Source organism: Canis lupus, chromosome 34 (genome assembly GCF_048164855.1).
Source record: "Canis lupus baileyi chromosome 34, mCanLup2.hap1, whole genome shotgun sequence".
Taxonomy (NCBI): Eukaryota; Metazoa; Chordata; class Mammalia; order Carnivora; family Canidae; genus Canis; species Canis lupus.
Window position 1 is genome coordinate 13,773,328 of NC_132871.1, and position 24,734 is coordinate 13,798,061.

Consider the following 24,734-nt stretch of genomic DNA (forward strand, 5'->3'; position numbering starts at 1 on the left):
TGATTATCAGTAAAAAATAAATGCCACTTTGAAAACAATATGTATCAATAATTTTTTAAATATAAGCATGACCAAGTTTGTGTGTAGACATGTGGGAAGACATCTTGAAGGATACAAAATGTTAATAGCAATTTCTGAGTTTGGGGATTGTGATTTTTACTTTTGCTTGTCTTCCAAATTTTCTACAATAATGTTTGACAGTGTTGGTCTCCCACTCAGAATCATGCCCTTCTCTCCTCTTATCTAAGTTTACACAGATTTTATACAAGTTTCCATCCTCCTCCACAGGACTAAGAGCTCAGAGCATCGAGTTTCTTGCTTGATGTGAGATCCAGTAAAGCAATCATGATTGGTCCAAACCAATTTCAGTCATCCCATTATCTTTGACAGTGACTGGTTTTAATGTGGGTATATGATGTAATTCTGGCCAATGAAACAGAAGTCTACTGGAGGTCTTCTGAAAACAGACACAAAAAGAAATAGTCCTACAGCAGGATATCTTTGTATTGTCATGTGATGGGCAAAATATGCCAAAGAGGCATGTTGATTATTTTGAATCAAAGTTATTTGGGAAACAGTCAGTGCAAGGACACTCTGACTCTCCTCTCTGTCCCCTGGAAAGTAGGAAATAAGTCTCCCATGTGAAAGGAACCCTTCGTATATCAGGAGTTACACATTATTACCAAACATACAGAATTCAGGGCCAAGAAGGCTATATAAATAAACTCTGCTTAGTTTCTTCACTAATTAGTATCCAAGTATAAGTTTCTTTGTGTTGTTGTTTTTCCACAAACTTACTGTTTCTTTATCTAAAAAGCATCTAAACAGCTTGCTTTGGTCACATCTTAGATCCCATATCTACGAGGCCACCATATCTATGAAATTTAATATAATTTTTGATCCCATTAAAGTGTTTTATGTCAATTTATTAGCCCAGCCAAAAGAACCACAAGGGGTAGGGAGGATTTTTCCCCTCCCAACACATGTGATGCCTCTAATTGCTATAGCTGTCTTTGAATCACTTGGGTCAAGTCTGAGAATAAAAGTCAACACCTGAGGATTCAAAGCAAAACATATACAAAAACAAAAACAAAATGGGAGAGAGATGTGACCTTAGTAATGTCTTCAAGTCATTTAACTAACTAACTCTGAACCCATCCTATCTCAAGACTTCTTGAATATGTGTAATTGATTTTTCCCTCCTTGTAGGAATAATTGATATTTAACCCCACTGGATGGAACTTCCTGTTACTGCATCATAAAAGTGTCCCAACAGATGGAAAAGCATTAATTTTTAATGAGAAAATACTTTTTTTTTTAATGCAGCTGTCATCTTCTTGTTTTCTTTCCCTGCCCCTTATTCACACCTGAAATAGATTGATACCACTCAGGTTGATTCAAACATTACTATTAACATTCATTAAGAGTCCTTTTATCTTTATTTAAATTCTTACTGACTCACATATTTCTTGGGGTAAAGAAAATAACTATGTTTCTAAGGATTTAGCTGAATCCTTCCAGCTCCATCTTGCAGGCTACCCTGGAAGAACATTTATATGCTGTGAACAAAGTTAAGGAAATGCTTACGTGGAACCAAGTAAACAAAGTAAAGAGAGTAAAAATCAGGTTATTAGCCCATAACCTAATGCCTTTGGTTGAAGCTCAAATATTTGGCAAATAAATACTCCATGTACTATCTATCCCCATTGGATAACTACAAATGATCACAAACCATACATGAAAATACACCACTGAAGTTGCATTTCTTACATGTTATTCCTTTTTCCAGACTCTCATAATAACCACATAAACAAATCTGATGAAGGAGATTTGGGTGAAATTTCTCAAAAGCTTTAACTTCTTTCAGCCTCGTAAAGATTATATCCACATCTTCACTGGATCGTTCCAATGGTCTAAAAAGGGGAGAAAAGGCATAAAAAAAGCTGTATCAATAAGGATTTACTTCAGTCAACATGCATTGTTAATCATATTCAAATTTATGCAACTACCCCAATTGCAAGTATTTCACTGCAAACATTTATACACCTATCCCCATCACAGGTATTTCCAGGTTTTTGTCAACCAGTTACCTTAAGTCACAACTATTGCAGATGGAGTGATACTCTGATTTATAGTAAGGAATGCATATTTAGTCCCTATCCACTATTCCTGACACACAACTCTTAAAACTCGTGATTTCCTATATAAAGGCCATAGGAGCATCTTTTATTATAATAGTTGATCTTTTGTCCTTAGTTCCTAAAGTGTTTCAGAGACATAAAGGTAAAATGGGTGTCTTGCTATTCATAACAAGACCTTCTCTTTACAACTGCATTTATGTTACTAAGGTAACTTTTGGAAAACCCCTAGGTAACCTAAGGATGGAGGCTGGTTGCCAAGGGAACCATCAATGTGATTAGATGGTTGGAACTTTCAGCCCCACTTCCTAACCTCTGGGGAGGAGTCTGGAGATTGAGTCAATCACTGAAGGCTGGGGATCCCTGGGTGGCTCAGCGGTTTGGCACCTGCCTTTGGCCCAGGGCGTGATCCTGGAGACCCGGAATTGAGTCCCGCATCGGGCTCCCGGCATGGAGCCTGCTTCTCCCTTTGCCTGTGTCTCTGCCTCTCTCTATCTGTGTCTATCATAAATAAATAAATCTTTAAAAAAAATCACTGAAGGCTCATGATCTAATCAACCATGCCTACATTATGAAGCCTCCATAAAAATCCCTCAACTATGAGACTCAGAGAACTTCCAGGTTGGTGAACATGTGAAGATAGGGGAAGCATGGCATGCTCAGAAAGAGCATGGAAGCTCTGTGCTCCTTCCCATACCTTACAATATGCATCTCTTCTGTTTGGCTGTTTGTAAATTATGTCTTTTTATTTAAAAAAAAAATCTAGTAAGTAAACAGTTTTCTTAGGTTCTGTGAGCTTCTCTAGCAAATTAATCAAACCTGAGGAGGAAGTGGTACGAACCTTTCCGATTTACAGCCCGATATATACTGGTCAAAAGCTCAGGTGATATCCTGAATTTGTGACTGGCACCTGAAGAGTGTATGATGGAGAGTTTTGTGGGAATGAGCCCATAACTTGTGGGGTCCAATCCTATCTCTAGGTACATAGTGTCAAAATTGAATTGAATTGAGTTGAAGTGTAGGAGACCCAGCCAGTGCCTCAGAATTGCTTGCTGCGGAAATCCCACAGGTCACTGTCAGAAGTGTTGGGTTTCCACAGGAATGGAGAGAATGAAGGAAACACAGGAGGAGTTTTCCCTTTGCAGATGGCTAAAGCAGGAATCAGCCTCCAAGTCGTGAGTTCATGCACAGCTCAAGCTTTTGGGTATTGCTTAATCCTTTACAAGCACTAGAATGTGATAAGAGATATGAAAATAATGGCGAAAGCACAAAGATAAATAAGAACTGATACTGAGCCTCAATGTAGGCGATACTATAGGGAATGGTGGGAAGTAGAGAGAACTGTAAAGATGGGACTATACAAGGAACAGACCTTCTTTGGGTGTTTTCCTATTACTGATTTTCTGTGCAAACATGGGCCCAGATGTTATCATATCTTCCAGTTGTTCAAGGAAAAATATCTAGATCTTTATTCACATTCCTTAAACATCGTGTTGTTCACACAAATGACATCTACAGTCTAGATCCAACCTGTTACCCACCGTTTTGGATTCTCTGGATTAAGATGATCCAAAGAACCAAACAAATATGGGATAGTTTTGCAGATAATATAAACCGTTTCTTTTCTTTCCTTTGCTCAGTGTCCAAGTCTATTCCTTTAATATGCTTTGCAGGATCATATGATATTCCTTCATAGATATTTTACAGGACACAGAGACTATCCAGCCTCATGTGTGCTCAGGAACCTTCTGGGAATCAGAAGAAATGAGCTAGTCAAGGATGTGACTGAGACCAGTAATTCTCACTAAATACCCGTGTGCTTCCCTGAATTTACCATCTTCCCTTGCAGTTATGTTGGAACCATGCTGTGGCTAGTGGACTGTAAACAAAACCAGCATATATCACTTCTAAGATGAGACTGTTAAGAGCTATGGGATGTCTTCTGTCTCTCTTTTCCTCAGCTACAACTTTGCAGTGCTATGGGTTGAATTGTGTCTCAAAGAAGATCTTTTTTTTTTTTTTTGCTTTCCCTATTTTTTAATATAAATTTATTTTTTATTGGTGTTCAATTTGCCAACATATAGAGTAACACCCAGTGCTCATTCCATCAAGTGCCCCCCTCAGTGCCCATCACCCAGTCACCCCCACCCCCTGCCTACCTCCCCTTCCACCACCCCTAGTTCGTTTCCCAGAGTTAGGAGTCTCTCATGTCCTGTCTCCCTTTCTGATATTTCCCACTCATTTTTTTCTCTGGAAAGAAGATCTTTACAGATATAATCAATTTAATATGAGGTCACACTGATTAGGGTGAATACTAAGTAAGGACTGGTATTCTTACAAAAAGAAGGAAATTGAGACACAGAGACACAGGGAAGATGGCTGTGTAAAGGTAGAGGCAGAGATTAAAGGGATGCATCTATAAGTCAAGGAACCCCAAGGACTGATGGCAACTACCAGAATTCAGAAGGAAGCAAGGAAGGAAGGGTCTTCCTCTAGAGCCTTTAGAACATAGCCTTGCTGACACATTGATTTTGGATTTCCAGTCTCCAAAATGGTGAGAGAATACATTTCTGATTTTTAAACACACCCAGCTTATGGTACCTTGTTTGAGAGTCCTAGGAAACTAATACAGAAGGCATGTATTTCAGATGCTAATGCCATAGGATGGAGACTGTGCAAGTGACAAAACTCCACTGCATGAAGCCACTGAGATTTGGGGTGTGTGTGTGTGTGTGTTTGTATGTGTGTGTGATAGGGTGGAGGATTGTTATCACAGCATCACTTAGCATCACCTAGGCTAAGAGATCCAGAGAGGTCAGGACTGGATGTGCCAGAGTCCCAAGGAACTTGGGACATTGTAGGAGGAGGAGAGATCCCACCATGAGAGAAGACCATTTCTGGAGAACATGAACAGATGACCTGTCACTAAAGGGAAGACTCAAATTCATCAAAGCTTACTACAGAGGCTTTTCACCTGCCCCCATCACACTTTCAGGCCCAAGAAAACTAGACTCAAAGAGTATGCCCATAACTTTGGCTAGCCTCCCAATAACCTCAACTGAAAGGGCTTGGACCCTGTTTCTCGAAAGGAGGAGGGAAAATCCTGATGCATCAGTGTCTAGTTTATGAGTTTGCAGGCTTTACCAGGGAAGAAATAGCACATCAGGACCAGTGCCTCTTTCTACCTATTAGCCCTCTGTTATGGCTTTATCAATTCCCTATCAGAAGGTATGTTCCCAAAGTAAAGGGGCTTTGAAACAGCGGCTTGAACTTCAGCAGTTAATCAAGGGGTACAAAGGACTTTCAGCGAGTGTCTTTGTGTGCCCAGTGAGAATGCATTTCACAGGCAGTGAGGGTACCAGCAAGCAGCAGAGGCGCCCCCTGGTAAGGAGTCATGCCAGCAGGGGCACACTTCATGGGGAGCAGTGTTGGCACCAGCAGGGAGCCATACCCAGCCACAGCAAGCAGCCGTGTGAACTCCACGGGCTGCTGCCACAGCAGCGCAGGCACTAGCCTGCAGGCCCAAAGCAATGGCAGTATTTAAACGACCACGGAAGGAATCACAAGAACCAGGTGAGCTAGAAATTGGGCACTGATACAGTGGATTCTACTTAGTTATATAGGAAAAAAGATGAGTGGAGGCTAGAATCCATCTTCCGTTAAGAAGGAAAATAGCATCCCATTTTGTGCATCCTCCCTAGAGTGTGTCCCATTTCAGGAAGGCAGACCAGAACAGCTTAAACACATTTTTGGCCCCACATCCTCCAGAAGAAATAGAAAGCAGCAGAAGAAAAACTCATGTGCTTCCACATAGTTCAAAACGAGCACAAAAGAAAGAACTTCAAGATTTGCAACCAGATCGTGTAAGGCCAAGTGACCAAAGACATCTGAAAAGACAAACTTAATTTGAGATAACCAGGACAACTTTAAAACCTCTCTTGCAAAAAAAAAAAAAACAAAACACAAAAACAAAAACCCTCCTGCTGATATTTTTTTCTTTTTTTTGAAAGATTTTATTTATTTATTCATGAGAGACACAGAGAGAGAGAGAGAGGCAGAGACACAGGCAGAGCAGAAGCAGGCTCCATGCAGGGAGCCTAACATAGGACTCGATCCTGGACCTCAGGATCATGACCTGAGCCAAAGGCAAATGCTCAATCGCTGAGCCACCCAGGCGACCCCTGATATTTCTTTAGGCATTCCCAAATTAGTCCTCCCACTGTTTAAACGTTAAAGCCACAGAAACAATGAAAAGCAATGGTTTATCTGTTGTGGCTTTTACCAGGTACTTCCTGGAATGCAGAAAACTGCATTTAGCTGTTAACTAACATCTTTACTAGCTCACCTCCTATAATCTACCACTGGTGAGAGGCCTCCTATTGTCCCTCTCCTCTTGTGAATCCATAATTTCCTAATGCCGCGTGGATTCTCATCTCTGTAGAGGTCATGCCTGGCCCTTCTTTTACAGATCCCACAGTACCAGTAGAGAGCCACACCTGCAACAAGTCCTAGGGGTGTGAGGATGTTCTGTGGCGACCTCAAACTCACTCTTCTTCTCTCCTACATTTGCTACTGCGCCTGCAGTCCTATTTGCAGGCATGTAGCAGCCTCATCCTCACACTCATCACAATCAGGTAATTCTACGAACTCATTGTCTTTCAAATCCATCCCTTCCTCTCAGCCCTTCCTGCCACTGCCTCAGTTGAGCGTGAAGGAAGGACCGATGAAGGCGGTGTCCAGACATGAAGCCCCCTTCCTAGGAGGCTGAAGAGCTTGGTTCCATCTAGTAGCCAGCACAAGTATTTTAAGAAGGGTAGTGGTATGGTTGGATGTGCATTTGAAAAGATCACCTTGGCAAGTCAAGGCAGATGTGAGGGAGTAAAGACCAGCAGGTAAGAGACCAGTTAGGAAGCTCTTGCAATGTTTCAAAATGATGAGGTAGGCTTCTCTAATTATAACTCACTCTAGAATCTTTTCCATCCCCTTAATAATTGTGTACAGCTGGTCCCCCTCATAGACGTCAGTAAAAGCTCCAAGTTCAGAGTCCATTTTTCTTAGCCTGGCATGTGACACCCAGGGCCCATTTTCTAAAACCTTAAATAAACAAACAAACAAAAAAACACCTCACTCTTAAAACATGTTCAAATAACAGAATCATTTACGAAAGAAGACACTGTAGTAGGCAGAACTGTAGGGTGACCCTCAATGACCCACATCCTTGTACAATTACCCTGAGTGTGGGCAGGATTGTAATTTGCTTTTGGTCAACAGAGCATGGCAAAAGTGTAAAGCTATCACTCCCACGATTATGTTATGATACATGGCAAAGGCAAAGAGATTTTGCAGATATAATTAAGGTCTCTAATCAGTTGACTTCAAGTTAATCAAAAGGGAGGTTTTTCCCAAGTGGGCTTGACATAAACAAGTGAATCATTTCAAAGAGGGTAGAAGAAGTGGGAGCTTCTTTTGCTGGCCTTGAAGAAGGAAGCTGCCATATTGCAAGAGAGTGGCATAGAAAGGAATAAGTGAGGACCCTGTCTGGCAGTCAGCAAGAAAACCGGGATCTCAGTCCTACAGCTGTGAGGAATTAACTCTACCAATAACTTTGTGCCTTGAAAGATGTCCCCAAGCCCCTGAAAAGAACATCACCCAGTTAGCACCTTGATTTCAGCCTTTAGGATCCTGAACAGAGGATTCAAACAAGCATGTCCTGAATCCTGCCCCATGGAAATGGCCAGATAATAAATGTCTGCTGTTCTGGGCCACTAAGTTTGTGGTAATGTGTTCCAAAGCAATAAAAAAAAAAAAAAATACAGATACTGTTATTTTCTCACATTGACTCATTTCCTTATAATCAGCTTAGGGTTCACTTCCTTCATGGAGCTCTTCCTTTACAATGTTGCCTCTCTTCCCTGAAATCCAATTGGTAACATTCCTTTTTGGCCTCTTATCTCATTATGTTAATATTTCACATTTTATGCATGTAAATTTTGTCTCCTTGGAGACATTGATTTATTCATTTATTCATTCGTTTGGTAAATACTATTTTATAAACCACTGATTCACCGGTCTCCTACTTTGTTTTGGTATTTTTCTCCTGTGGTTCTTTGGCTCTTCCAGGATGAATTTCAGTCTGTCACTGAAAATTTTCGAAATCAGATAGCAAGGTGAGACAGCTGTTAACCCTTCTAAGTTAGTAAAAAGCACTAAAAATATTTCTGATAAAATGCCATTATTTTAGTACTGTATCAATTGTAATGGTAAATAAGGTCTATTTGGAAGTATCAAAAAATATCATTTTCCTAGGATGCATGTATGATCTTGAGAGGAGTGGTTTTAACAAAACTTTTTATCACATCTAGCTTTCAAATTAATGGCACTCAAATAAATAAGACTTTACTTTGCAGTATAAATTATCAAAATCTATGGAATTTTAAATGGCTCTCCACCAAACACATACTTTTCATGAATGCACATTCCTTTATTGCTTTCCTATTGTACAGTAGATACCCTTCCCTGGAAGAACAAGGGTGAACAAGATGATAACCCTCTCCACAAGACGCCCACAATCCATTGGTGAAGGGAGTCATGTAACCAAAATCAGAATACAGTATGGTAAGTACTGCAATGAGGGTATCCATCATATACTAGTCTGCACTTTATTTACTGTAAGAGAAGGTACACATGGAAACTACCAACGTTAGGGGTGCAAGGGATAGCAAAGATTCTGGGTTCCGAGTGTTACCTGCATTCATGATGTAATGTGATAGTTTTATAGGCTCTTGAATGTTAATTCAGTCAATTCAGGATTATCTAATTAGTCTCTGGAATCATCAGAACACAAAATAATAACGCAGACATTTGTGAGGAAAAATGTACAATAACCATAAAATTAGCAAAAAAATCTCTCCTTGGATGACTTCTGTTGTTTGGATATATGATAATCAATATTTGCAAACCCCCTGCCATGCGGAAGGCCACCCTCTTGTCAATCTAACAATCTCAGTGCTAACACCTGCGGGTGCTTTGGGGGACCACCTGGGAGAGTGGATTCCAGAATTCAGAGTCAGAACTGTGGGGGTGCAAAGTGTGGGAAGAGGGGAGGGAATGGGAGAGGCAGGAGGCAGAACTGCTCTCTGCCCAGCTGCCTTCCTACAATCATAAACAGAAGGCTCAGCCAAGAAAAGGACAACACTAACATACTATAGTGGTACTGTCATCTTGTGGGAATGTATGGAATGCTTTATTTCCTCAAATACTTCACTTGTATATTTTTTTTAATTTCCAAATGTCTTGTGAAAATCAGTAAATGTATTTCAGAACACTGGGTATAATGTTAACTAAATACATTTGCATTAAAATGATTTCGAGGTTGGTTTTGACTCATTTTGTTTTAGCAGTAACTTAGGGTTAGAAGAGCTAGTCCCCTCCCCTAATAAACTGTTAAATCCAAGATAATACAGTAATTTTATAAATTATGTAAGGCTACAAAAGCTATTATTATTACTAGTATCATCATCTTCATCATTATCATTAGCCACAAAGACCTTTTACAGGGATCCCTGGGTGGCGCAGCAGTTTGGCGCCTGCCTTTGGCCCAGGGCGCGATCCTGGAGACCCGGAATCGAATCCCACATCGGGCTCCCGGTGCATGGAGCCTGCTTCTCCCTCTGCCTGTGTCTCTGCCTCTCTTTCTTTCTCTCTGTGTGACTATCATAAATAAATAAAAATTAAAAAAAAAATAAAAAAAAAGACCTTTTACAAAAAGTATTTAATGAAAACAAGGAATAAAGTACTTAAAAGCATGTACGATCATTCTCATGTGCTTTCTGAAGCTTTTATAGATAGATGTGCATGCATGTTTTTCTCTTTTTCTATTATAACAACAGTAAGATCTCAGACACTAACTATGTACTTGACAATCTCAGCCCTTTTGTAACCTAATTAACTTTCCAAAGAGCTTTGAAAATTTTGATCATCACAGCCCTGTTACATGAAGCAGGTATTATGAACCCTATTTTACTAGCAAAAACATTTGATACTGAGGTTAGATGAGTATTAGTATACTAAAATCATGTATATTTATAATGCCAATGATGACACAGATATATCAAAAGTCTTTTAAACTCAAGATGTTTACTACTTATCATGTTATCATTTTAATTCTATGATTATTAACCACTTAGAATACTGAAAGGTTTACTCTTTACTAATAATAATTTTTACCAACAATATCAACAAAATTCAGAAAGAAGTTGTTAGAAATGCATTCATTCAACCTGCAAATATTTACCAAGTATATGAGAGTAAGGCACTCCAGGCACAGCTCCTGCACCAAGGAAGTTAAAATTGAATTAGAAAGATTTGTACACATACATCAATTACCAAGGTGAAACGTGGCAAGAAACACAATTCAAAAGGAAAGAAGGAAAAATAAATAAATGAAAATAAATAAAAAGGAAAGAAGGGAATAGGAATTCAGAAGAGGAAAATCACTTAAGAAATGATCGCTTAAGAAGACATCATTGAAGGATGAAAGTTCTACAAAGGCTTCATGAAGGCAAGATCTTCCTAAAATCAGTTCTTCCTTGAATTTCTGTTTTATGACTACAGACCCACCACTGTTTGGTCATTTAATTCTAAAAATATAGAGTATCGTTATAGCTCCCCCCTTCTGGAGATCTTCTGAATGACTCTTCTCTGTATGAGTTTCTTACCCATCAGCCCCCTCCCCCCCCGACACACACAGATACACACACACACAAATGTACAAATAAACATACACATGCATGCTGACAAAGATTATTAGTTGACCAAATTTATGTAGACTTCTGAACCTTCTTTTAGGCCCATCTGTGCACCTCCTTGTAAAATGCAGTTCTAGCAAGAACCCTCTTAAGTCCATGTAACCAGAACCTCCCACCCTCCATATCTGATCACTTTGATCTGATCTAGTTCCTGATGTTCCAACATTGCCCAGGTAATATCTGATCAGCCTTGTCTTCAGCAAGAAGCCTGTTAGGTCAGTTTAGCCAAATTCCTCCTTACCCCTCATGTTTATTCTTGGTAATTTCCTACCCACAGAGTGACTCCCCTGACCCTGCTCCTTGGCTATAAATTCCCACTTGCCCAAGCTGTACTCAGAGTTGAGCCCAATCCCCCACCCTAACTGTAAAATCCTATTGCAGTGGTCTGATGTCTATCACAATGGTCCTACACAAAGTCTGCTTACCATCTTTAACAAGTACCAGTGAATTTTTTTTCTTTAAACACATACATACACACACACACACACACATCCCTCGACTCAATTGCTACCAAAATTCTCTCTAGGCTCCTGATTCTGCCCATGTTCAGGGTGACTCTCAAAAAACTCCCCTTGATGGATCCTGAGACTCAGGAGCAACTGCAGCTTTTTATCCTCACAGCTAAGACTGACTGTCACAAGGCACACCAAGACCTCTGTGACACTTCCAAAATATGGCCTGTACATCTGCCATCAGGGAGCAGAGCATGTAAAGTCTGCAAATTCCTGGGCTTCGTGCCTCCCTGTCTAGAAATCATGCCTGCTTGCTTTTATGTCTTTATGAAAGAAGAAAGTGAAAACTGCCCCCTTGGTGTCCCAAATAAGAGAGTTGTGCCTGCAGGTCACTCTGGACTACAATTTTGGCCCTAGCAGAGCAATACTAGGGGTCAGAATACCTCCACTTCCCTTTCACGGACAACCACTCTGTTTTCTATCCCACAGTGAGAGATGCCAGGTCTGGGGCCCAGGACTATTCAGACAGTTGAAAGAGCCTGCCTTCAGGCAGAGGGCAGAAACAGCCCTGCTAATATCTAAATAATGCCCACTGTTGTTAGTGAGAAAAGAAAGAGAAAAACCTTTTGACCAGGCTCAGTGTGTTGTCATTTGTCTTATTACCATTAAAATGAAAATATAAAATCAAAGTACAATCTTGTCCAATTTTAACAGACCCTTTAAAAAATCTTTCTCTGATGGCAGATGAGCAACTAAACTCAGTACAGGATCTTCATGCTGGCCATAAATCTCTTTACAACACACCCTCAGCTAGAGGTCCAGGACCCCAACCAAATTGCTTACGGGACCCCAAAGAGCACATAAAGTTTTCATAATTTCCCCTAGGCAATACATCTGTTCTATCAGCATTAAGTTAAAAATAATTTCTTTTGGCTACTTAAATTTTTAAAATGGCTTCTGGTATGACTCAGATAACTGATGCTTCCTTAAAATGCTTTCTAGATAAAACTGATGGCTTTTTTTCTTCTTCCTAATTGTCACCATAATAAGCAGGGGCTCTCGAAAATCATTCCACAGTACCTAGTGCTATACTCAAATTTGAGACGGCTCTATTCAGAACACTGCCACTACTATAATTAAGTATTGGAGAGCCCTCAGGGCCTTAGGTCATGAGGATTAGAGAAGAGGAATCTCTTGAATCAGAGCCCTCTGATAATCTTTTTTTCTTAGCTCTCTATTTCTGGGCAACTCAGAAGGACATCCCTGAAGGAGAAAGAAAGAAAGAAAGAAAGAATAGGAATATGGAGGATGGGGGGAGGGGTGGGGAGGACACTACTTTACCTAAGAAGAGTGATTCTCGATCTTTTATCCCTCCCAACCTGCTCGAGGCACAGGATACACATGAGAAGCAGCAAAGGGAAGCACATTTTTTAGAAGAGAGTTTTGAAAACACCTCATCTTACTGGATCAGGAGCTAGAACTTTTTGGCTTTAAGAGAGAAGTGGAAAAAGAGAGAGAGACAGAGACAGAGACAGAGACAGAGAGAGAGAGAGAAGTGGGTATGGTACTATAATAGCCCCCAAGCCCAATACCTATTTCCTTGAGAACCTCCTCTTCGATTACTCCCCCTCCTACGCCCTCTTCTCCAGACACACAAGTGTCTGCTGTACTTTGAAGGCCTTGAGCCACCTCAGAGCTTTTACAATCATTATTCCTTCTGCCAGAGATGCTCTGTCCCCAGATCCGGTGTGACTCACCCCACACTTACCGAAAGAAAGTCTGAGCACAAATTCTCAGTGAGCCTCCCCTGCCCACCCTGCTTAACTCAGCTCTCTCAGCTGTACCTGACTCACTTTTACCCAACATTCATATTTTTTCTACAGCACTGAACACTTCCTAACATAATATTTATAATAACAATAATTATTTATTTTGTCAATTGCCTCCACTAAAAAGTAAGCTCCAGGAAAGCAGGGATTTTTTTTTTTTTTTTTTTTTTGGTTGGATTACTGCTTTAGCTCCAGTACCTTGAACAGGGTCTAGCATATGCTCAATGAACATTGCTGAAGAGTAAGTATACTTTTGTGCTTGTATTTGTACATGTGAGTATTATTATTATTAAAAGTTCATGTTTTAAAGAAAATTAGATTACTTTTTGAATAAGAAAGTATCTATCTATAAAATATTTTGCTGTTCTCTATCACACTTACCAAATCAGAGTAATAATGAATCCTCAGACCACTAGTCTTCTCTGAATGAATGCACAATCATTTCAATAACAGCTTATGTATATACCAAGGTTTCTTAGAGGATCCATTTATATTTTTTTCCTCATGTGAGCCCGTGCTAATTTTCATGACTCACTAAGGAAACCTAAATATTAAAAAATGTGATACTACTCAGCCTTTTCTGAAGGTAAAACCATATGGAAAATGGAAATATTGCAGTTCTAAAACTATGTCCCAGAAACAAAGAGAACAGATACCATTTTCTAAAGAGATACACTCAGAGAAGTCCATTAAACCAGGCCCAAATTCAAAATGGTTCTAAACTAGAATATACAATATAGCACCAACAACTACAAGGGAGTTTATTATTCTTGCATGGAGATACTCAGACTGTTGTGGTAACTAATCTTTCCTGCCCAACAATACTTGTAATGGATATAAGTATATTTAAATTAGGGGGAGATGGGCCTAAAATACACCTTAATTGATAAAACAACAGGATTAGAAAAACTGGTATGCAGACCCATTAGGTGAAGACAGGTCTATATATCAGTGATGAGATTATGGAGGTTTAAGTGGTCAGTTCTCATAAGGAAGACTAGATAACAGGATTCTAGGGCTTTTAGCAAAGAACTCAAACACAGAAAAAAGAACTTATCATGTCAAGGTAAGTACCATTTTGACCTAAAATCAAGGGTTTTTTAAGACAATAGTTAAAGCCCTATAGGTGTCTTTAGTTCATTAACAAAATCATCTCTGTATCTGATACTGCAGATAAGTCATTTATTGAACATGATGTAGAATGGCAGTTTGTTTTTTTAAATATAAGAAATTTTCTATTTGTTAAAAAAAATCTATTGTTTCAATAGATTTGAAAGAGAACTTCTATTTCTGTTACAATGGAATAACAGATGCCAGATTAACCCTCCCACAGTAAACAATGTAAAAGTTGAAAAAAAAGACATGAAGCAACTGCTTACAGACATTGGGCTAACAGGTAATATATGACTATGATCCCAGAAAGAAGAGGAATACACGTGGTAATTCACACAGTAGCTCTGAGGCTTTGCCTGGGTCATTTTTTGGAACACAGGCAAGGAAAAAGAGCCTAAGTAGAGCATGGCAGTCTCATGGGGCTGGTGGGGCAGCAAGTAGAATCAATGGATGCTGATATGGCTGGAATCTGCAGTGAAGTAAGCGAAAGAGAAGGGAGCTATTCATAGAAGGAGCTCCAGAATTCAGCATAGGGGTCTTCTTGAGTCATTAACTGCAAATGGGCAGGTCAATACTCAAGGAAAGGCCTGGTAGACAATAGTTCGTAAGGAGTAGAAGCTGAATGGAGATTCTGGAGGTTACACAGTGCTAAGCAATATAGCAGCTCTGACCAGCTAAAGTAGACAGATCTCATTGATCAACCCGGACATTCAACTGAGACTTCTAAAAAGGCCATTCTACCCCAAGACCTAAAACTAACTACCCTAACAAGGCTCAAAAATAAGCTTCAATAAAAGCAAATGATTGGTAAGTTAACTACCTATGAAAACAGAAGCTGAGAGTCTTTAAAGAAAGTAACAAATCCAAGACTTTCAGTATCAGAGCTCATAATCTCCAGCGTACAATCAGAAATCCCTACATATGCATGGAAACAAAAAAAAGGGGGCTCATAAGCAGAAAATATCAAGAGAAACAGACCCAGAGATGACCCAGACACGGTGGAAATACCAAACAAGGACTTTAAAACAGCCATTATAAATACGAAAAGAGGGGAAAATTCACTGGATGGGCTTAAGAGTAGATTGGGCACTGCGGAAAAACAAAACAGTGAATCTTAAGGTAGGCAGTAGAAACAATCCCAACAAAGCATGAAGAGAAAAAAAAGGTTAAAAAACAATGAATATTTATTGACTTATGAAATAATATCAAGAGTTTAACCTAAATGTAACTGAAGTTTCAGAAAGAAAAGAGAAAATAGAAAAGAAGAATTTGAAGAAAGAATGGCTGAAATTTTTTCAATTAAGAAGGCAGTAAACACCCCTAAAGAGTCTAAAGTTAAGTTATGAAGCAACATTTCTGCTTTTTAAGTATGGCATGCTAAAGATGGCCCCAAATGCTTTGCCATTATCTCGATCAGGAATTGGGACTTATTTCCCCTCCTCATGCATCTGGGCCAACTCTGTGACCAAAAGAATGTGGTAGAAGCAATACCATATCACCACTTAGCATACCACTAACAAGCTGTACTACCTCAAGCAGTTACTTAACCTCTCTACTTTTGGCTTCCTCATATCCAAAAGAGAGGTTAAATTATCTCTCTGATTTTTGTCCATCATTAGAAAAGTCTGAGAAATTATGTAGAGAGCCAACAAATAAATAAAAATGAATCAGGTGCTATGCTCTATAATTACTTTGCATCTTAGCATCTAAATACCTCAATCAAATAAATACCTAAATACTTTGACCAAACAGGATGGGGGCTCCCAGATCTATTGCTAAGTCAAAATGCACTCAGGAATTTGGTTGGAATAATGCTTTCTATATGGTAGAGCCAGCTATAGGCTATAAACTAGAGATTATGTAGCATAGGGTACTGTCAGCTAGTTTTAGTAAACTAAAGATTACTTAGCACACAGTAGGGTGCATTTCCTATAGACACAGTCATATTCTCTTTTCTTTCACAGTGCTCAACCTTTAATAGTGAATAGACTAGTAAATAAATCTAGATAGAGTTGGCTAGTAGAGAAAACACTGAATATGATTTTTTGATGAATTTTTTGTTAGACTAAAACCTTGTCATACCTACCAAATCTAAGACACCTTATTTCTATAGTTCCAACCCTACAAATACCAGAGAAAATAGTTGCCTTGAATTTCACTCTTTTTGGAAACAGCTTCCAGTACCCTTTCAAAGTGTAAAATGGCAAGAGCAGTCCTCACCAACACAATTTTCCAGCATGCCTCACTGCAGAGGATGAAATGCCCCAGGCAGCAACACGATTTGTGCCAAGGACATATGGCAGGGATTATGATTAGTCAGGGGTGAAGATTCAATTTGACAGTCTTTCTTTGCACTATCAGTCATTTTGGTTATCAAAGTGATCAGAATTAATAGTCCAAATCAGGTAGGCTGGTATCTAGAATTCTGGTTTAATAAAAAGAAAGCCACCCTTGCATATAATTTCAGGCAAAATTTGAATGATTGCATCCAGCAATTATGACTACCCAGGGAATAAGATGCCTAGAGACAGAGTTCCTAAAGTGCCAGTGGCTGGCCAATGTCTATATCAGAGAGAGGCTTTGTTACAGTCACGAATGATTGCTTTAGTAATAGGATATTGTGACTCTCTGTCTACACCTAACACATAGCTCTAATTTGAAAGATCATTAACAGCCTTCCTAAATGCCAGAAACTGGTCCACCTCTTCCAGTCCTCTTGTAAGGAACAGGGAACCACTCCTCAGGGCCCTCAAGAATTAGATGCTCATACCCTACAGTCCCAAGTCTCTGAGCAAGCAAAACAGGAAGTATCTTTGTCCCACAGCTTTTCTTCACCCAAGCAGAGATAAAGAGCATCAGAATTCTGAATTTCAGTCTCTAATCTCTTTCATTCAACAAGTTTGCTGTGTATGGACCAAGTGCAAAGCTTTTGAGAATTACAGGAAGAATGACATTTTGATTATGCCCTAAAGCAACCTCTGATCTATAAGGGGATCTAAGACCTCTACCTAAATGATGATAATGCAAGGATGAAAGCAGTCTTGGGGGTCCATATAAAGGTATACAGACATCTATATAAAAACACCTGGGGATTGAGAGCTAGACAAGACATGAGTAGAGAAGGCTTCACAGCTAATTTTTTTCTTCCAATTCGCAGCTTCTCACAGCATCTTAGCTGAAAATTGAACTGGGTCATGGGAGGTGGGCAAAAATTGTATAAGCACAAATAGAAGGTAGGTTTCCAGGCAACAAGATGATAAAGCATGAATAAAGACATGGAAGTAAGAAATTACAGGCCAAAAGTACTCAGTAGTTCCAATGGTTTGATGTTCCAATGGTTTCTCAAAGAGGAAAACTGAGAAATAAGGTTGGAATCCTATGGGGGCAGGGCTGGAGTGCCAGCTGGTGAGGGTACAGACTTTATTCTGCTAACCATGGGGAGCCAGTGGAGATTTTAAGGACACTGAAAAAAACTAGAGCCATAATTTAGAAAATTCATCTTCTCACAGGGAATGAACTGGAAGAGAAAGGGACAAAAGGTATAGAGACTAATTAGGACAGAACCCTAGGGCTCCATATGTCATGTTCATTCGGGTATGACAGGAACTCTTCTCTTTCTCTCTCCAATGCCCACTTAGAAATAGTGTGACACTAAGTCCAGTTTTCCTTGAGACAATCATGGCTCATACCTATAGTCCCAGTGAAATTATTAATACTCTCCCATTCACTCTCAAAGGTATCCTAGTTTGGACAATAAATTATACACGCACCTTACTTAGATAATCTCTCTCATTCTGCCTCTCTGCAGGTGCTCTCCTGGATATCAGGGAAGCAGAAACATCTATATAATTCGTAGTCCTTTCCCTTCCTCACTCACCAAACAGTAATTATGTGGTCAGTTTGTCTCCCTCCCCATGTAACTAGGCAATCTTCATTCTTCTGGCTTTCAAGCTTCTGCTGCCTTGTTCCACCACTCCAGGATGGTGGGGCAGAGCAGGATGCAGCTCCAGGTGAAAAGGCACTGGTGTTGCGAGAAGGGGGGTTGGGATGGCAGAGGAGGCACAGCAAGAGGACACAGGGACTCCTAGGGGTAGGGCAGGGAGAGATGGATGGTAGGGCCCTCCAGCTGTTGATGAGTAAGATTCCAGACCTTTGTCTTTTCCCATCTGCAAGTATCAGTGGGTGTGTGAGGATGATGAAAGGGTACATGGAATGAGGAAAACTAAAAATGTGGCTTAACTGCATTAATTATAGTCATTTACTTGAACATCATATGAACCATTTGTCCCTAATTACACTGCTGTCCAAGAACAAATATGTAAATCATAAAAGGTGCCAGATCATTTTTATTGTGGTTTTATTTGATTATAATAGTAATCTTTCTGTATGTGTTTGTAATTATGGTTTGTTACTCATGTGGCATGACCACTTGTTTACAATACTGATTCCTTCTCATATTAATACATCATCTTGCACAGTAAAAAGATGTGAATTCTTCAGATACCTATAAACTTTTACGGGGGGAAAAAGGTCAAGCCAATAGGAATGATCTTTGATAAGCAATGTAAATGTACAAAAAGTGGCACTACGTTTCTGGGTGGGGCAAGATTACTAAATGAGAAGAACCCTCTAGTCATTCAGATGGAAGTCAACTTAATGAGTTTAATTCAAGAAAGAGATCAAAAAGTGGTTATTGACATTTCCTAGAAGAGCTAGGTACTGAGCAAATTCAGGAAGCAAGTGTTCAGACAAATTAGTAATCCTGGCTTTATGACCCAACTAGCACAAGTAAATAAAAAACACAAAGTGTTTTGGTAAGAAAATAAACTTGAGTCTTCTCCCAGACTATGGGCAACTTTAGCACAGGGACCACACATCTGACACTCTGGCTGCTTAGCAGAGTCCTGGCATACAGTAGGTGCTTGGTTATTCACATATTCATTCAACAAACACATTAATATTTAGTGAATCCATAATTCATTAAATTCATTTTATAATGAATTTTAAAATAACACTTTAGTCTATTTTAAATACGTTGATTTTTTATTCTCTGAATTCAAAACTTCTCTTTGTATCTGTCTAAATTTCAACAGTTATTACTTTCTCCTGGATGGATGGAGAAATTTTTTTATTTTTCCTTGAGAAACACATTTTTCTTCATAGATTAAATGTACACTTTAACCCTCCCCTAAAGGCTGCTCTATTGTTCATGATATAATAACTGTATTTTTACCTCATTGTTAGTTTACTTGCTTGCAAGTGCATGCATGTAAATTAACATTTAAAAAATAACACTAAAAATAAAGTTTTAAAAGTAACACTTATTTATCCTCTCTTAATTACCGAAATGCATTTGGGGAAAATATTATGGGAAAAAAATCACCCGCAATTATAACCTCCTAAAACAACCTCAATTTACTGCACATCTTTCCAATTGTTATCTAGCAGGCTAGCTGGCTAAAATCTAAAACCTGTTTCATTTTTCACAAATTGTACCAAACTACATATATAATTCCGTAACCACTGAACATTTTATGCTACAGCTTAACAGAGACTTCCAACCTTTTTAAAAGTCATGGTGCTCATAGAAAATGGCTGTGATAAACAGATCCATTTTCGCAAGCCACCTGCTCACATTCAGGCAACCTCGAAGGCTGAGGGAATCAATCCCTCAGGTCTAAGTACCTGCACTTCAGCTGGGAAGTTCTGTTCTAAAGAACCAGTTCTGTTAAGTGTGATTGTTCAGGAACCAATCAGGGGGGGTTACAATAAGTGGCAACATTCTTCACTTTAGCATCTACCTAGTGCCTACTGTATGGCACCATGACATTCTCCTCCAGGTGGGTACATTCAAATAAGATAGGTCACTCCCTTGGTAAACAATTCAATACAATCTGGCATGAATTATTTTGGAAATAAGAGTAAAAATAGCAGCTGCCATTTATTATATTCTTATCAGGGGCCAGCACTTGCTTTACATAAATTAACTCATGTAATCCTTCCAATACCTTTTTCAGGTAGGTCTTACTATCCTGCAGATGGGAACACTGAGCCTGGAAGTATGGAGTTCCCCCAATCTCTCTGTCAGTGGAAGGAGCCAGAGCTGGAACCTGGGCCACTGACTGCACTCTTACCCAACCATATTTCTAATCAGGTCCACCAGAGATGAGTGACTTGTCTCAGGCAGGCTGATAACTGGGGGCCACTTCAGACATTCTCTGGCTCTTAATTCACTGTTTACTTAGCAGAAAGACTGAGCACAGGATAGGGAAAGACATGGGAGGAAAACCAGCTGGTGGCAGCCCTTAGCTACTCCTGTGTTCCCTCAAGTAACTCAGCCATGGCCTGGATCTGCATATCCTACTCAGTGAACATACGAACGAACATCCGAATGAAGTGACTATACATAACACACACCACCAACAATGCCAACAAAAACTAAGCCTGCATTTATTTAGTGCCACCTTCTTTAGAAGGGAGTTAAACTGTTAGTCATGAGCATCTTATTAATCCACTCTCAGCACCTCATTAAAGTGGATCTGCCATCCCAAAACAGCATTCTTTGTAGTAAGTGTCATAAGCCTAGGGTTGCCAAATTTTGCAAATACAAAACAGGACACCCACTTAAATTTGGATTTCAGATAAAGGATAAATAATTTTTATTATAATTATGTCCCACTGCAACAACCAGAACATATATGTTAAAATTATTTGTCATTTATCTGAGATTCAAATTTAACTGAGTATCTTACATTTTATCTGGGAAACCTAGGTAAGGTCAATTTTCTCCAACTCGTATTTCTGGATGCTTTAGAATCTCTCCTAGATTGGTGCCCCAAGACAACTGCCTTGGTCTCACATACAGCAAATGGAGATAGAGATAGAAAGCCTGTGTTCCCCCACTGCTGTTTGTGCTTCTCAGGGAACATGGTTATCATCCCAGTGGTATTCAGTACTGCCTGAGAATGAAAGGACAGCCGTGGGACAGAGGAGGCTTCTATCCAGAGCATGAATTTTATTAAAAGATTTTTGATATTTTTAAAATTCACTTAAAATTTTGAGATTTGATTTTTAAAAAGAACTTCTCACATGAATATGTAGTAGTTTCTGGTTTTCCATCTTGGCTAATTTCAAGTTTCTTCATGAAAACCACTAGGCCATAAATATTTTTATGTGCATTAAAAATACTGCACATTTCGTACTTTGGAGTTATATGGGAATCCCCAGAATCAACCCTGCAGTGCAGAAACAGTGAGCAATGTCTTTGGCGAGAACTGATTATGCTATCGTCACCAGCGCATACAGCTGGCACTCTTCCGCCCGAGTGTTCACGCCAGGAAGTGTGATTTCTTGATGAATCCATAGAAGCTTTTATTTCCATTTTGGCTGCAAAAAATCTACTGGCTTCCACAAAACAGTGCAACTTTCTACTGGAATTGTTTAAAATGTGATAAATCAAATGTTTTGTTTACAAATACCAGTGTATAAAGAGCTCCATTTTCTGTTTTATTAAGTGTCCCTATGACAAAACCAATCAAAATTAAGAGGTTTTTTTTTCTTTAAAAGATGGATGTATTTTTCCTTGTTAATTTTAAAATGGCAATACAAAATAAAATAAAATAAAATAAAATAAAATAAAATAAAATGGCAATACATTTCTTGTATGAATATCTGTTGGTGCATTCATTCTTTCAATGACCTTGAACTCCCAGTCTGAAATAGCTCCCAAGATTTCTCCTGGTAGAAATTCAGACCTATCTGTGCACAAGCAGTGCATACACTTTGTCCCAGTCAATAAAAAATTCATGCATCAAAACAACAGGAATCACTGAACACTGTGGCACCTAATATCACCCTTTAAGCTTTCCACAATGAACTTGACAGTGAAGATATTGGCACACACAGGCCACAGACAGTTACTTGGTGGCATGTACAAAAGTAGGTCTAAGAAGCATAAGATGTGTTTATATGTCTATTTCAGATAGACGTTTTATCTTTGCAGAGACACAAATGAGCCCAAACCTTTTTATATCTTGCTGGGAAAATCCTGAGTTATAACTATACAGAAATGTGACTCTTACAACAACATCCAATTATGCACATTTTGAAGAAAAGTTGCCAGAATTTTTGCAGCTAAAGGCAGCCGACTTGGCTAGAAACAAAACAATCCAAACCAAAACCAAACAAGAAAATGCAGAAATTGCATGTAGCTTTCCTCAAGGATGAAATCGTCTTAAAAGGTAAAACCCAAATGATAGGAAAGAGTGGGTAAAACACACTCTTAAATCGTCTTGAAAGGTAATGGTCTTGAAAGGTAAAACCCATATGACAGGAAATAGTGGGTAAAATACATTACCCAATAGCTATCTCCAAATCTTTTCTTTGCCAAAAAGGAGGCAGACACACTGGAAAGATACTCCTATCAGATAAGTCCATCAAACAGCAAACTGACCTATATTCAAACGGCATGGCTGAACTGGCTAAAAGACAGAGGTTAACAGGATTTTTTTTTTTTTTTAATCAAGCAGTTGGATAAAAACAGGAAGAGAAATCATTTCCCACAAATAGTTAAAATGGGGTAGATTAAACACATACTGACATAAACAGTGACTAAGGGTTAAAAAGCACATGAACAAACAATACTTGGTTATGAATTTTAACAACAGACATCTTAACGACAGATAACAACAGAACTATCAGGAGGCCTGAGGCTCGGCCGAGCTGGGCTGCAGATTCAAACTTGGGAGTTCCAGCAGACACATCAGTTAAATCCACGAGGAAGATGAAATGGTTCCCAGAAAGTTGCCTAATAAGAAAAACAAGCTGAAAAATGAAACCCCAGAGAACACTATTTTTCTTCCTTTCTCAGAAAGCAAAGATAACAGTGGTCATGTTGCCAGCCTGCTTTTTTAAAAAAAAATTTCAACACCTTAGAAATAAGGGTTGATCAACATGGAAGGTGCAAGAATTTTTCAATTTTTATCTCAAAGCAGCTATCAACGAATATCAAACACAAACTGGGAAAAAGAAGAAGAAAGCAACAATCGACGACAAGAAGGTTGAAGCACAAAAGGGAATAGTTGAAAGAAAAAAAGGACTCTAACTCACATACACCACTAAAATACAAAACGGTCTTCAGATCACAGTTCAGGAAAATCTTGACCTTCTGAAAATCTGGCTATGCACAGGGTTCAGAAGTGACAGCTACTTCATGTCCTCCCCTGACATTCACAACCCAGAACCCAAGGTCTAAAGATTATAGAAAATTTCTTAACAATATGAAGATTCCCTGCAAATATCAACAGCCACTCAGCTATGTCTCCCATTTCCACCTGCTCACAGTGGAGCCAGAACATAGGAGAAAGGAACCCAATATGCAAGCAGTAGACATGAATATCTCTAGGTTCTCTGGTTGACTTTGCTAGAAATAACCCATATCTGATGCTCCTCAGGTCAGTGGAAAATACAAGGAAGTCATTGCCATGGCTGGACCCAGACTCACATACACATAGAACTTCAGCATTCAGCAGTACATACTCAGCATGGCCATAATCACTTTCATCTCAGCTATCACCCTCCCCAGGGCCATGTTGATCTGGATCCTCTATCCTCTGGATAGGAGACGGCACTGACAATGGATATGAGACGGCAATGATAAGGCACTGCAGACAAAAAGACCATCCTGGCCCGCCTCTCTCCTGACACAAGCGAAGCAGAAGTTGGGTTTGCAGAATAGTAAACAGAAGTCTTCAGAATAGTTTGGGGAAATGGAGCAGGTCAATTCTCTTCTGAGTTTTAAAATCACTGTACTATATTGAATAGTGTCCTTCAAAAATTTATGCCCATCTGGAACTCAGAATGTGATCCTATTTAGAAACAGTGTCTTTGCAGATGTAATTAGTTAAGGGAAGGTCATACTAGACTACGGTGGATTCTAAATCCAATATGATGTCCTTATAAGAGGAGGAGAAGACACACTAAAACAGACACAGAGGAAAGAAGGCCATGTTACAGTGAGGGCAGGAACGAGTCGTGCAGTACAAGCCAAGGAATGCCAAGGATTGCCAGCACTCATGGAAGCTAGAAAGAAGCAAGAAAGGATCCTCTTGTAGAATCTTTAGAGGAAGCATAGCCCTGTAGACACCTTGATTTTTTTTTTCAAAGATTGTATTTATTTGAGATCGAGAGAGAGTGAGCATGAGCAGGGGGAGAGGCAGAGGGAGAGAGTAAGGGAGAAGCAGATTCTCTATTAACTAAAAAAACTATTAACTAAAAAACTAAAAAGTCTAAAAAACGAATAGTCTAAAAAACTATTAACTTCAAGAATTGAGAGACAATACTGCTGTTTTAAAGCACACACTTTGTGTTAATTTGTTGCAGAGCTGTACAAATGAA

The 24,734-nt window shown here is 39.2% G+C and overlaps 1 protein-coding gene across 6 annotated transcripts in view; it reads right to left on the reverse strand.

Moving 5' to 3' along the window:
• The window catches only part of RAPGEF4 (Rap guanine nucleotide exchange factor 4), a 283,342-nt gene that overhangs the window by 234,137 nt on the left and 24,471 nt on the right, over positions 1-24,734 (reverse strand). For 5 of the 6 annotated variants that reach the window (XM_072811403.1, XM_072811402.1, XM_072811401.1 and 2 more), the window contains exon 2: positions 1,771-1,913. In XM_072811403.1, the coding sequence (XP_072667504.1) occupies positions 1,771-1,913 (143 nt within the window). Of the gene's footprint in view, positions 1-1,770; positions 1,914-19,901; positions 20,036-24,734 lie in introns of those variants that run through there. The other variant, XM_072811406.1, reaches the window with a different exon arrangement.